This window comes from Gobio gobio (assembly GCF_949357685.1).
Source record: "Gobio gobio genome assembly, chromosome: 14".
Lineage (NCBI taxonomy): Eukaryota > Metazoa > Chordata > Actinopteri > Cypriniformes > Gobionidae > Gobio > Gobio gobio.
In genome coordinates, this window is record NC_137107.1 from 43,989,691 (window position 1) to 44,004,127 (window position 14,437).

The window sequence follows — 14,437 nt, forward strand, 5'->3', positions numbered from 1 at the left end:
AATGTTTAATAAGCATTTCAATTAAAAATAACAAAGAACCCCATCAGTAATTTCCTCAGATTTTATTAATCATTCCAGTGCAGTATTCATTAAAAACATATGCTATTCCCTCTGATTTTCTCCAGTTAATCTCTTTTGCAGATTTCAAAAGTATTTCTTATTTCATTTATGTCCGGAGGAATTCAACTTCTTTATATTTTAAGAAAAACTTACCAAGGAGTTTTTAGAAGAAGAAAAATATACTAACAGAAAACTCTAGTGAGGTGTGTGTGTGTGTGTGTGTGTGTGTGTGTGTGTGTGTGTGCGTGCGTGCGTGTGTGTGTGTGTGTGTGTGTGTGTGTGTGTGTGTGTAGGTAAAGGAGGAGACCTCCAGAGAAATCAAACTATTGTCTGATTAACACTGATTAACCTCTGAAACTGATCAATTATTTACTACTGGATCAACATCCGACACCAACCCTGGATATCTGAGAGAGAGAGAGAGAGAGAGAGAGAGAGAGAGAGAGAGAGAGAGAGAGAGAGAGAGAGAGAGAGAGAGAGAGAGAGAGAGAGAGAGAGAGAGAGAGAGAGAGAGAGAGAGAGAGAGACTTTTTACAAATCATATAAAAACACCACAGAATTCACTTTAAAGAGAAGCAGATCTGTGTACTTTATTGGTTTGTCAAATAACTGTACATCTGTTTTACAAAACCAATGGTATAGGTTAACTGACGACAAGATGCATGATAAATATGGGGAAAAAAATAATAATAAATAATAAAAAGTAAAAATAGAATAACAGATATTTGTGCAGTTTAAGAAACCAGTGGTGACAGACAGACTAGATAGATAGATAGATAGATGATAGATAGATGATAGATAGATAGATAGATGGATGGATAGATAGATAGATAGATAGATAGATAGATAGATAGATAGATAGATAGATAGATAGATAGATAGATAGATAGATAGATAGATAGATAGATAGATAGATAGATAGATAGATAGATAGATAGATAGATAGATAGATAGATAGATAGATAGATAGATAGATAGATAGATAGATAGATAGATAGACAGACAGATAAACAGATAAACAGATAGATGATACACTATATTGCCAAAAGTTTTGACATGCAGATGAACTTTAATGAGATCCCATTCTTAATCCGTAGGGTTTAATATGGAGTTGGCCCACCCTTTGCAGCTATAACAGCTTCAACTCTTCTGGGAAGGCTTTCCACAAGGTTTAGGAGTGTGTTTATGGGCATTTGTGAGGTCAGGCACTGATGTTGGACGAGAAGGCCTGGCTCTCAGTCTCCGCTCTAATTCATCCCAAAGTTGTTCTATCGCGTTGAGGTCAGGACTCTGTGCAGGCCAGTCAAGTTCCTCCACACCAAACTCGCTCATCCATGTCTTTATGGACCGAGACATTGTGCACTGGTGCGCAGTCATGTTGGAACAGGAAGGAGCCATCCCCAAACTGTTCTCACAAAGTTGGGAGCATGAAATTGTCCAAAATGTCTTGGTGTGCTGAAGCATTAAGAGTTCCTTTCACTGGAAGTAAGGGGCCAACCCCAAGCCCTAAAAAACAACCCAACACCATAATCCCCCCTCCACTAAACTTTACACTTGGCACAATACAGCCAGGCAAGCACCTTTCTCCTGGCAACCGTGAAACACAAACTCGTCCATCGGATTGCCAGACAGAGAAGCGCCTCAGCACCTCAGTTGCTGCTGTTCCCAATTGCTTCCATTTTGTTATCACACCACTAACAGTTGACCGTGGAATATTTAGTAGTGTGGAAATTTCACAAATGGATTTATTGCACAGGTGGCAACCTCTCACTGTACCACGCTTGAGTTCACTGAGCTCCTGAGAGCGATCCATTCTTTCACAAATGTTTGTAGAAGCATCTGACACCTGTGGCCGTGGAAGTGATTGGAACACCTGAATTCAATGATGTGTAGGGGTGTCCCAATACTTGTGGCAATATAGTGTAGATAGATAGATAGGTGTCTTTAAGATGTCTTCAAGTTTCATGAAATCAGGATCGAATCAAACCGCAAATATTAAAAAGTTGATTTCTTGGTAAAGTGATAAGGTCACACTGTTATCACAATATCATATACGAAAGAAACAAAAGTATATAAAGTTCAGTATTATGAACAAGATCAGTCGATTTAAAAGACGCTAAAACCTCAATCACAGATTGTGCGTGTGTGTGTGTGTGAGAGAGAAAAACCAATGGACTGTAAAAACATTCCTAAACATAAACAAGTGTGTTACTTCATTTGTAAATTATCATACATCTTCAGAACCTATGCGTTAAACATGTACAAGCATTCACCATTATACAACTGAAATGTTCAACGTCATGTTATTATTGAATGTTAAACTTGCTCTTAAAACAGTGTTAGGTGTGTCTTAACCAGGTGCAACGTGACACAAACTCAACCGATCAGAATATATTTGAGGTTTAATTTACAACTGAGTGAACTGGGATTTTGGACCAATGACATTCCACTGTGGGCGGGGCTACTCTGCACAAACAGAAATCATAAAAATAAAATATTCTGTTTTACGTCATCATCTGTCGCTATATTGTTTGCCGCATGAAGCCTCTTCACAAAGTTTCAAACGTGATATCTGCTCGGATACACAAATACGACACAACTACAGGAAATCACCACACAGGAAACACGTACCATTTCGCAACCGTCCCGACATGATTTTGTAAAAACACGTAGTAATAAAACGCCTGGCCTTCAAGGCAGCGATTTACACACGCAAGTGCACATGCGCAAGTCTGAGTTCCGTAGCGGCAGTAAATGGGAGGAGCTCTGCAAAACGAACCAATCAGAGTCTGTTTCACCTGCAGGGTCCCGTGTGCACGTGCAGGATGCCTCGAGCGTGCATGTGCATGAAGTTGAAGATCTCGTACGGCATGGCGTGGAAGCCGGGGCGGGGCTTGACGTTGTCATAGTAATGGTGTGTTATGAAGATCCCGGAGGGGTTCATGGGAAACGCCCAGAAGCCGTAGAGATGCACCTCTTCGCATAACTCCATGGCGGCGGTGACCAGCATCAGGCCGCTGCTGAGGCGTTTGGCGCGCACGCCCTGCACGGCCCAGAAGCGCTGCACGTTCAGTAGGTATTGCGGGTGGAAGAAGAACACGCCACGGTTGGACTCGTAGTCGTCCAGCATGTACTTCACACGGAATGACACATCGGTGTTCCGCGTGTTATAAAACGCCGGCAAAACCACCGAAGAGTTCTCGTAATTCCGGAGAACGTCGTAAAACGGCTTCCTCCATTTCTCCAACTTTTGAAACCTGGTGCAAAGAGAGAGAGAGTTAGTGTCTCAATGGTTGCATTCAGGGCTTGACATTAAAGGGATAGTTCACCCAAAAATGAAAATTAGCCCATAATTTCCTCACCCTCAAGTCATCCTAGGTGTATATAACATTCTTCCTTCAGATGAATAAAATCTGAGGTATATTACAAAAGTCCAGGCCAATCCAAGAATTAGAATTTGATTCATAGTTGCTCTGTTTTGGAAGTCCATAAAAAGTGCATCTGTCCGTCATATAACTGCTCCACACGGCTCCGGTGTGTTAATAAAGGCCTTCTGAAGCGAATCGATGCGTTTGTGTAAGAAAAATATTCATATTTAAAACTTTATCAAGTAGAGTTCCAGCCGATGGATTTCCTTGGAAAAGTGTTGAATGTTGACAGTGAAACTCAAGATGCTTACGTGACGTCATGACGAGCGGACCTGGTCGCGTTAGTCTTTCGTTCGGCAGGGGAACTTTCAACAATTTTTCCATAAATTGAACAGGGAAGGCGGTCGGCCGAAACTTTACTCGATAAAGTTTTAAATATGGATATTTTTCTTACACAAACGCGTTGATTCGCTTCAGAAGGCCTTTATTAACACCCCGGAGCCGCGTGGAGCAGTTATATGACGGACAGATGCACTTTTTATGGACTTCAAAAACAGAGCAACTATGAATCAAATTCTAATTGGTCAACCTCAGTCTGGGCATCCCACTTCCGGCCTGTCAGAACCTTGGGGTTCGCGTTCCTTACAGCCTGGTCAGCAGACTCTCTCAACTCGAGGACAAGCCTGGTCTTTTCCTGCAGTGCACATAATTTTACTCATTTGCACACCCAAAGTGCGGCATATAAAACCACCTCTCAGTACTAAATTGAGTCCTTTTTAGCTGCTTATTGCACTTCAACAGTCAAATACACACTAATAATGTCAAAATGCCATTCTTGGCGAGTATTCAAGTAAACTCAGTCAGTTATGTTTTAAGTGAATGTAAACAGTTGAGAAAGAAAACGCATGTGTAACAGTGTAATAATGGATCATAAAGCGACAGCAGCCCAATAAACCTGCTATATATATATATATATATATATATATATATATATATATATATATATATATATATATATATATATATATATATATATATACATATATATATATATATACATATATATACATATATATATATATATATATATATATATATATATATATATATATACATATACATATATATATATATATATATATATATATATACATATATATATATATATATATATATATATATATATATATATATATATATATATATATATATATATATATATATATAGTAATATAGTAATTAAAGAAAATGAAGAAATTCCATTAAGATTTCTGTAGTGACATTCTTTTCATGATTATTATTATTAAACATATTTTATCCCCACATTCTTTACTGTAAATGAATGTAATGCTAAATATGTACAGTATATAAATTATCTAAATTGTTAAGTATTTATATTCATCATGTCAATACTTGTTGTGCTTTATGTTGTGTGGATTTAAATAAATAAAAAATAAATAAATTTATTAATTAATGAATTACTTTTAATGAAAGTATTATAGTAAAACATATTATATAAAAGTAACAGGAATCATAAGTATTAATAATAATTCTTAAAAATATATTTATATTATATATTATATTTATATTATATATTTAAATAATACTTACAATGCAATACAATAATATTAATAATTAATTAAATATATTTTGTATTATATATTATCATTAAGTACCAATTTAAAAGAAAAAGTATTATATTAAGTGGCTGGTGAGTGTGTGTGTGTGTGTGTGTGTGTGTGTATCTATGTATGTTATATACATACATGCAATATATATATATATATATATATATATATATATATATATATATATATATATATATATATATATATATATATATATATATATATATATATATATATATATATATATATATATATATATATATATATATATATATATATATATATATATATATATATATATATATATATATATATATATATATATACTGTAGGGGGAGAGAATATCCCACTCCTCTCTGAGAAACCCATTAAAAGCCTGGGGAGGCAGTACACGGCAGAGCTTATGGACAAACAGATGGGGAGAACCGTGATGAAACAGCGCTCAGAAGGCCTGGCAAAGATCGATCAAAGCCAACTCCCAGGGAAGTACAAGGTCTGGTGCTACCAATTTACACTCTAAAGGAGGGTGATGTGGCCACTGAAAATGAGTGTGATCCCCTCATCCACTGCAAGTAAGATGGATGCAAAAGCCAACGCTTTCATCCGAAAGTGGTTGAGGTTGCCACGGTGCCTTTCTGAAACTGGCCTCTTTGGAAGGAACATCCTCCAGCTGCCATTTCAATCAATCACTTTGGGTTACAAGCAGGAAAAGACCAGGCTTGTCCTCGAGTTGAGAGAGTCTGCTGACCAGGCTGTAAGGAACGCGAACCCCAAGGTTCTGACAGGCCGGAAGTGGAATGCCCAGACTGAGGTTGACCAAGCCATCAGTCGTCTGCAACATCAAGAGATTGTCGGCAGAGTCCAGGCAGGTAGAGCAGGGCTAGGGTGGGGAGAAGCGCCACGCTTCTGGTCTAAGGCTAATAACAAGGAGAGGAAGAAGATGGTGGTGTCGGAGGTGACAAGAATGGAGGAAGATCGCTACAAGATCAAGGCTGTGTCACAGGGCCGACAGGGAAGCTGGACAACCTGGGAGGGAGTTGTCAACCGAAACATCACCTGGGCAGACCTGTGGAAGATCCCGCAGGCAAGACTCAGCTTCCTCATTCGCTCAACCTACGACATGCTTCCCTGTCCTCGCAACCTTCACCAGTGGTTTGGGAGTGAGGAAGGCTGCACACTCTGCAATACCTCTAACGCAAGCCTCCAGCACATCTTGTCAGGCTGTAAGATTGCGCTTTCCCAAGGACGCTATAGATGGCAAAGGGGTACCATCAGCAGAGAACCACAACCACATCAGCTTCGTCACGGAAGACGGGGGGAGAAGAAAAATCAGGCCAAGAGAAATATCTAGGCCGTTTTCCCTGGACCAGGAGTGGAACATGAGAGTGGACCTCGACAGACAGCTCCGTTTCCCGGTAGAGATCACTGCTACATCTTTCCGCCCTGACATAGTGGTTTGGTCTACCAAGGCAAAGTCTGTGCTCCTCATTGAGCTCACAATGCCAGCGGAGGGGGGCATGGAGGCCGCCTACGAACGCAAAATGGCCAAGTACTCAGAGCTGGCTGCTGAGTGCCAAGAGGCTGGCTCTACACGGGGCTGTCAACCACACGCCTTCTGAGGGACGTATCACTGTAAAAATGAATTAGTTCAGTTTACTTAATTAAATTGTGCAAACTTGTTGCCTTAATTCAATTAAGTAAGTATTACTTAATTGCATTAAGTTGTTCTTACTTAAACCGTTTAAGTTTTGTCAACTTAATTCTATCTGGGATCTGAGGAAGTGTACTCCCAGAGTGCATTGTGGCATGAATAAATTAATTGCTTCGTTTTACTATTTTTGGCTTTATTTTACTATTTGTATTTTGTCAGTATAACCCCAATAATGACAGCAAGTAAAATAGTAAAGGTCGTATTAATAATAAAAAAAAAATAAAAATAATAAAAAAATCCTTGTTACCATTGTTGTGTTTTGCATGCTGAATGTTGAAGTGTGTGTGTGACACACTCGAGCATGGTCAAATGATATTGCGACAAACATAGAGGGATTATATCAACTCAATTAAAAGGTTATGCCATAAATATTAGCAAAAAAAATGTTAAAAAGGTCATTATTTGACATGAAAAATAGTTATGTTCTATATCATTAATGGACAAATATTAAATATATATATATATATATATATATATATATATATATATATATATACATATATATATATATATATATATATATATATATATATATATACATATATATATATATATATATATATATATATATATATATATATATATATACATACATATATATATATACATACATATATATATATATATATATACATATATATATATATATATATATATACATATATATATATATATATATATATATATATACATATACATATATATATATATATATATATACATATATATATATATATATATATATATATATATATATACATATATATATATATATATATATATACATACATACATACATATATATATATATATACATACATACATACATACATACATATATATATATATATAACTTCCCTTGTTTTGAAATAAATTTCTTGTTGCATTGCTGCATTAATAGGAAGTTAATTACTATAATATGAATGAAGTTCCAAGTGTCCAACCAAAGGGAACACTAATCACAATTATGGTGAGAAGAAGTGGAGGAAATGAGTGATAAGTCTAGAAAAAATTGCCCCGCCTCAAAAACACTTTGCCCGTCCGCCCGTCCACCCGCTTGTTTTTTTGCTTTGGCAAAATGGTACTCAAACCAGTCAAGTAATGTTTACTTGAGTTTTCTAAGTAACGAAGGCATAGCATGCAAATAGTTCAGATTACTTACTTGTTTTAAGTAAGGTCAACAAATTATTGGACATTAAGTAAAGTTTACTAAAAAAGTCTTAGTAAGAACAACTGTTGGATTTTACAGTGACCGGAGGGAACCTAAAGAAGGCAACCAAAGAGCTGGCGGAGGAGGCAGAGAAGGGAAGCTTTTGGCTCTGGCTGAGGAGGAAAGACAAGAGCTGGGGAAAGAACAACTAACCCCGACAACAGCCGCAGAGGGTAACACCTATCAGCTGCAGGGGGTGACAGGGAGACGTCCCTGTCATTGCTCCGCCACCAGGAGTCGTTCCAGGATTAAAGGAGCGAAACGTTCGTGAACGGTGGTTCCTGGCTGATGACCCTGCAGCTGACCCATGGGCACCGGAGGAGGTGCGACCGGCAGCAATGCCTAGCAGGAATTCCACCTACCTGTACATTTCACTATACTTCACCTAGACATTGGAATTTATTATATAATATTTAATCTTATTTATTATGTAATATATTTAATCCTATATTGAATATATTAAATGTATGTGTACATTTTACTTGTGAACAGTAACTAGATCACATAGATTTTGTGATCTGTGTGTGTGTGTGTGTGTGTGTGTGTGTGTGTGTGTGTGTGTGTGTGTGTGTGTGTGTGTGTGTGTGTGTGTGTGTGTGTGTGTGTGTGTGTGTGTGTGTGTGTGTGTGTGTGTGTGTGTGTGTGTGTGTGTGTGTGTGTGTGTGTGTGTGTGTGTGTGTACCTCTCAGTTATAATGCTGGGATTTATTGTCACAAGATCGGTCTTAGTCCCCACATCTTCACTGTACGTATCTGAGATAGGAGGAATATTACATCTGAAAGAGAGATTGAACGTGATGAGATTTACCAGATGTCCTTAAATATTCCCATGATGTATAAACACACACACACACACAACGCTTCTGCATTTTACCGGAAGACAAAGTCAGCTGCATCAATCTCTCGTCCACACTTGCTGTTTTTGATGATCCCGCCGTTCCCGATGACGGCACATTTCTTAAACTGGGATTTGGAATAGGGCATGTCCTGCAGTCAGAGCAGAGAATACATTCAGAAACAGGACAGGAGGAACCGAAATGGGATTACAGGGATGATTGCTTGGAGATGGTTGCTTGGCAACTGTTGCAGGCATTGAGTTTCTAGGGTGTGATCACTGCAGAGGTTGCTAGGTAACGCTTGCCTTGATACTTATAAGATGTTTGATTCGTAATGTTAGGCAGGGTGTGGCAGCCTCATGCAGGAGATTCAGTTCTGAAGAAAAATGACATCTGTGTGTGTGAAAAGATCTCATGTAGGCAGATAGAATCTCTTCTCTTCTCCTGCACTTCAAACAATCCGATTGGAATGTCCTCAGGATTCCTATTTAATATCTTCATCTTTTATTAATCAAATAATTAGTCATATGTGAATCAGAATTTGGTATCCTGATTGGATTCTTGTTTGTGCAACTTGTTAACACTTCAAGCGATAGTTCACCTAAAAATTAAAAGTAGCCCATGGTTTACTCGCCCTTAAGTCATCCTAGGTGTATATGGCATTCTTATATCAGACGAATAAAATCGACAAAGTTATATTAAAAAATGTCCTGGCTCTTCCAAGCTTTATAATGGCAGTATTTGTTGCTCTGTTTTTGAAGTCCATAAAAAATGCATCTGTCCGTCATATAACTGCTCCCCACGGCTCTGGGGGGAATAAAGGCCATCTGAAGCGAATCGATGCATTTGTGTAAGAAAAATATCCATATTTAAGACTTTATAAAGTGAAGTTTCGGCCGATCGCCTTCCGTATTCAGATTATGGAGAAGGTGTTGAAAGTGCCTCTGCCGATCGAAAGACTAACGGTACCCGGTATGCTCGTCAGACGTCGCGTACGCATCTTGAATTGACCTATCGGTAAGCCCCGCCCCCCTTAGTTACTGTTGCTAACTCGGACAAACAAACAGAGTTGCTAACTGTCTTACAACGACAGCTGTCAGTGTGAAAACCTTATCCCAAGATGTTTTTGGACAAAGAATGTAGCGGACCCTGTCCGATTGATGGCCAAACTTTACTGATGGTTTATGAAGTTTTTCACTCCAAAAAAATCACCGTAAGAGCTGAACAAACAAAGCAGAAGTGCGCATTAACGTCTCATTCACAAACTCTCTCTCTCCGTTGCATTATCATTAACATACTCAGCAAATTATACAAAAACACTCATACAACTAACAGTAAACAAACATATACAGACCGTGTGCCTTCTCGGGGGGTGCTATACTGTAAACTTTGTATCTGCAAAACAACCCCGATAAACTGCTAGCTCTCGCTTTCACTACCTGTAGACTATAACACCCATCAAAATAAGAGTCCTCCTTAGTAAGACAGATAATGTAGACCTTAAACATATCTAAACTCACAGAAATATAAGAAATATATACAAAAACAAAACGTTTTTTGTTAACTTTACATGACGTGAGAACAGTTAGTTATTTGGGTTTGTATGTTAGCAGGGACTCTGTAACTTTAATTGTAACTTAATGAGAGTATGACCACCAGAAAATCCTCGCAAAATACCTGGAATCAGTGTTAAAGTGCCCCAGGCACATCGTTTGACCATTTTAAACACCATCAAACCGATTTTCCAATGTTTCTCTATGGCGCTGAAACCTAAAGAAGTCTGAGTTCCGGTCCCAGCGCAACTGATACTCAACTGCCATTGGCTCATCTGCGTTCGAGGGGCGTGGCTTACCGATAGGTCAATTGGGGGAGAAGGCACTTTCAACACTTTTCCACGGAAGGCGATCGGCTGGAACTTTACTTTATAAAGTTTTAAATATGGATATTTTTCTTACACAAACGCATCGCTTCGCTTCAGAAGGCCTTTATTAACCCCACAGAGCCGTGTGGAGCAGTTATATGATGGATTGGATAGATGCACTTTTATGGCCTTCAAAAACAGAGCAACTATTACTGCCATTATAAAGCTTGGAAGAGCATGGACTTTTTTAATATAACTCAGATTTTATTCGTCTGAAAGAAGAATGTCATATACACCTGGGATGACTTGAGGGTGAGTAAACCATGGGCTAATTTAAATTTTTGGTGAACTATCCCTTTAAAGCCTTTATATATAATGCATTATAAAAGTTTTTGAATGAATCATGCCTGTCTTATGATGCATCGCATGATCTCATTATTACCCGTAACTACAGTTATAAAACATATTGACAAACAATATCTAAAAAATCAGCAAATTTGAACTCGGTTACAATTATATATGAAAATGTATAAAGCATTATAACATACATTATGAACACCAATTCTATTATATTGGAATAATGTCTTGCAACTAAAAAAGGAAATAGAGTTTCTTTTCTTTTTGATGCCAAAACCCGAAAAAAGGAATCTAATAAGAACATTCCAAGTAGGATTGGTTCTAAATGATGATGAAATTCCAATTGGAATCATTGGTGTTTTCCGCTCTTCCGAGCTCATGCGGTCAAAGACAAGCACTTTAAAGGTGATTTAACGCTACGCTCACTCACTCACATCAGGGAACATTTTAAAAATCTCCGGGCTGATGTGCAAGATTCCACTCGTGTCCACCTCGTAACGCAGTTTAGTGCCCGAGGGAGTGTTTCTCTTCGTGGTAAACAGGAAGGAGGGGGCATTGCAGCAACGGGACAGAGACATTCTATTGGACAGGGGGAGAGATGACATCACCATCACTTCGTTACAACAAGAGAATCCTATTGGACATCGAGAGAGATGACATCATTCCTTTGTTTTGACAAAGAACTCCCATTAAGACTGTGTCGAACGAAGTCGGGGAAGATGGCGGTAAAGGAAAAAGTGGACGTGTGTTTGTGTGACTCACTTGAAATGATCCGTCTCCTCCTTGTTTTGCTCCCACTTACACACCTGCAGGTTCCTCCAGCGCTCAAACAGCTCTGACGTCTTCACCCTAAAACACACGCACACAGAAAGCCAATCACACACAGCCATGGCACGAGTGCGGTTTCCTTAAGAATCACTACTAAAGAAAGGAAAGGAAGCGGCGCTCTTGCTCAGATATTATATTTCTTTAAATAGAAGCTCTTTTTACAAGGTCTGTCCTTTGAGATGAGACATTCATCAGGATGTCTGACTCCCGCTGGACGGCTTACTCTCTACGTACAGACATCTGAGAGAGAAACGTACATGGTCAGTACTTTCACATCTGTGATTTCTTGCCGTAGTTCCTTGCAGGAAGTGGAGTTGAACTCCAAAGAGCCATCGGAGCGTTCCAGATACCTGCCAGAAAACAGAGAGTCAAACACTCGTCCTGTCCTGCACCTGAACACATGCACACACTGCCATGGGCTTCCAGCCTAACTGAGGATCCTTGTTGGACGTTTGCATTTCTACAGGCTTGTCGAACAATCCCGAGGGAATGCCAGTGGGTTCCTATCATAGCTTGGAACCAGTCCTAACGGAATCGAAAATGAATCCTTTAAGAAACAAATAATATATTTGATTTATTTACATTGCATGTGTATTGCATATTAACACTTTAGAGCAGCGCTTCTCAAACGTCCTGACTCTGAAAGCTCCCAATTATGAAGCCTCGTGATATTTCTGGTGCTTCTGCTGTAATGAGAAATTCGTTTTTTATTTACAGAAACTAGCAATTTTAATTAGTTTAATTTAATATTTAAATATTTGTCTAGTAAATGACTAAATTCTGTAATTCCAGAAGTTTCAATAACTGAATATTCTGCAGGGTTTACACTTAATATAATATTAAAGTAAAATAATTATATCAAAATATAATTATATATTCATATTATATATTTTCTCTCTCTCCATACACACACACATATATATATATATATATATATATATATATATATATATATATATATATATATATATATATATATATATATATATATATATATATATATATATATATATATATATATATATATATATATATATATGCACATGAATGTTAATTGTAAAAAACATTTATTTAAATGTATTAATTTATAATTTATTAATGTTTCCAGGTTCCACTCTTAAAATTCCTTCATATATCCAAAATATGTTAATTATATTTTGTTAAATATATTTTGTAGTTGTTAAGTTGTTATAGATTTCTTTCATATTATATTTATAAAATGTAATATTAAAGTAAAACAATTATATCAAAATGTGATAATATTATATATTCATATTATATATTTCATTATATATTTTATATACTTTTATTTATTTAAATGTATTAATTTATAATATTTGATAATTTTTTCTGGATTCCACATTTAAAATGCCCTCATATTTCCAAAATATGTTAATTGAAAAAAAAAAATAATAATAATAAAAAGTGAAACATTTATTTATGTATATGTATGTCCATAAGTTTTCCAGGTCTACTAATCAAATTATATCAATTAAAACTTTTAAAATTCACTCATATATGGTTTTCCAAAAACATATATATGTATATATATATATATATATATATATTTTTTTTTTTTTTTTTTTTTAGTTTTTTTTAATTAATATTATGAATAAAAAATTAGCTTAAAAAAATCTTAATGGAACAAGGGAATGGACTATTTTGTTTATGTGATTCACAAATTTAAAAAAATAAATAGAAATATGGTTAAGATTTATACGTAATGTTTTATTAAGCTCTATTTTTTTTTTACTCATTCAAAATTCTTAAATCTGAATATGAATAATGATTTTTCGAATCAATTTGATTGAATTTTAATATGAATTGAAATTCGTAAATCTTGAAAACAGGCTTAAAGGTGCAGTGTGTAGTATTTATGAGGATCTATTAACAGAAATGCAATGTATAAAAATGTATAAAAACCTTACATAATGAACCGTTATGTTTTTATTACCTTAGAATGAGCCATTTCTCTCTACATACACCGCGGGTCCCCTTACAGTGAAGTCGCCATTTTGCGCCACCATGTTTCTACAGTAGCCCTAAACGGACAAACTTCTCTACTTAGTTACTTTCTGCTCTCTCCGACTATGACATCTTTGTCCTGTGTCGGCCACCGTAGCTTCTCTATGTTCTTGGAAAGGGAGGAGTGAGCGGTTGGTGGTTGCAATTCACAACCTCACCACTAGATGCCACTAAAATTCACACACTGCACCTTAGCAATACGATCTTTTGCAATAGAGTCTTTTATGAAGCAACATAAAACACTGGCGTGAACTGTTTACTCACTGTTTGAACCCATTACAGAAATGTGTATGCGCTCCCTAAGTGTGTGTGGTGTAAAACCGGATTCTTCTTTGATCCCATTTGTATTGGTTCCAAATTATAATAGGAATTCCATTAGAAAACCTTGAGGATTCTTGACAAGCCACTGTGAAGAAATTCCTTCTGATATGCAAGACACATTCAGCTTAAAATGGCCTTTTCTGATGTTCTGAGGAGAAATATAAAAGAAATAACAGTTTCACCACAATGTGAAGAGGCAGCAGGGGTTGAATGGATGAAATATGAGTCCTCAC

The 14,437-nt window shown here is 36.7% G+C and overlaps 1 protein-coding gene across 2 annotated transcripts in view; it reads right to left on the minus strand.

Annotated features, from left to right (window-relative positions):
- Positions 1–627: 627 nt before the first annotated feature.
- Positions 628–14,437, minus strand: part of st8sia5 (ST8 alpha-N-acetyl-neuraminide alpha-2,8-sialyltransferase 5) — a 32,613-nt gene continuing 18,803 nt past the window's right edge. The window contains exons 3-8 of one of the 2 annotated variants that reach the window (XM_079835040.1): positions 12,116–12,208; positions 11,793–11,879; positions 11,465–11,609; positions 8,851–8,963; positions 8,660–8,752; positions 628–3,317 (exon numbers count right to left, since the gene is read on the minus strand). In XM_079835040.1, coding sequence (XP_079691166.1) covers positions 2,855–3,317; positions 8,660–8,752; positions 8,851–8,963; positions 11,465–11,609; positions 11,793–11,879; positions 12,116–12,208 — 994 coding nt within the window. In that variant the 3' untranslated portion in view covers positions 628–2,854. The remainder of the gene's footprint in view (positions 3,318–8,659; positions 8,753–8,850; positions 8,964–11,464; positions 11,610–11,792; positions 11,880–12,115; positions 12,209–14,437) is intronic. The other variant, XM_079835041.1, reaches the window with a different exon arrangement.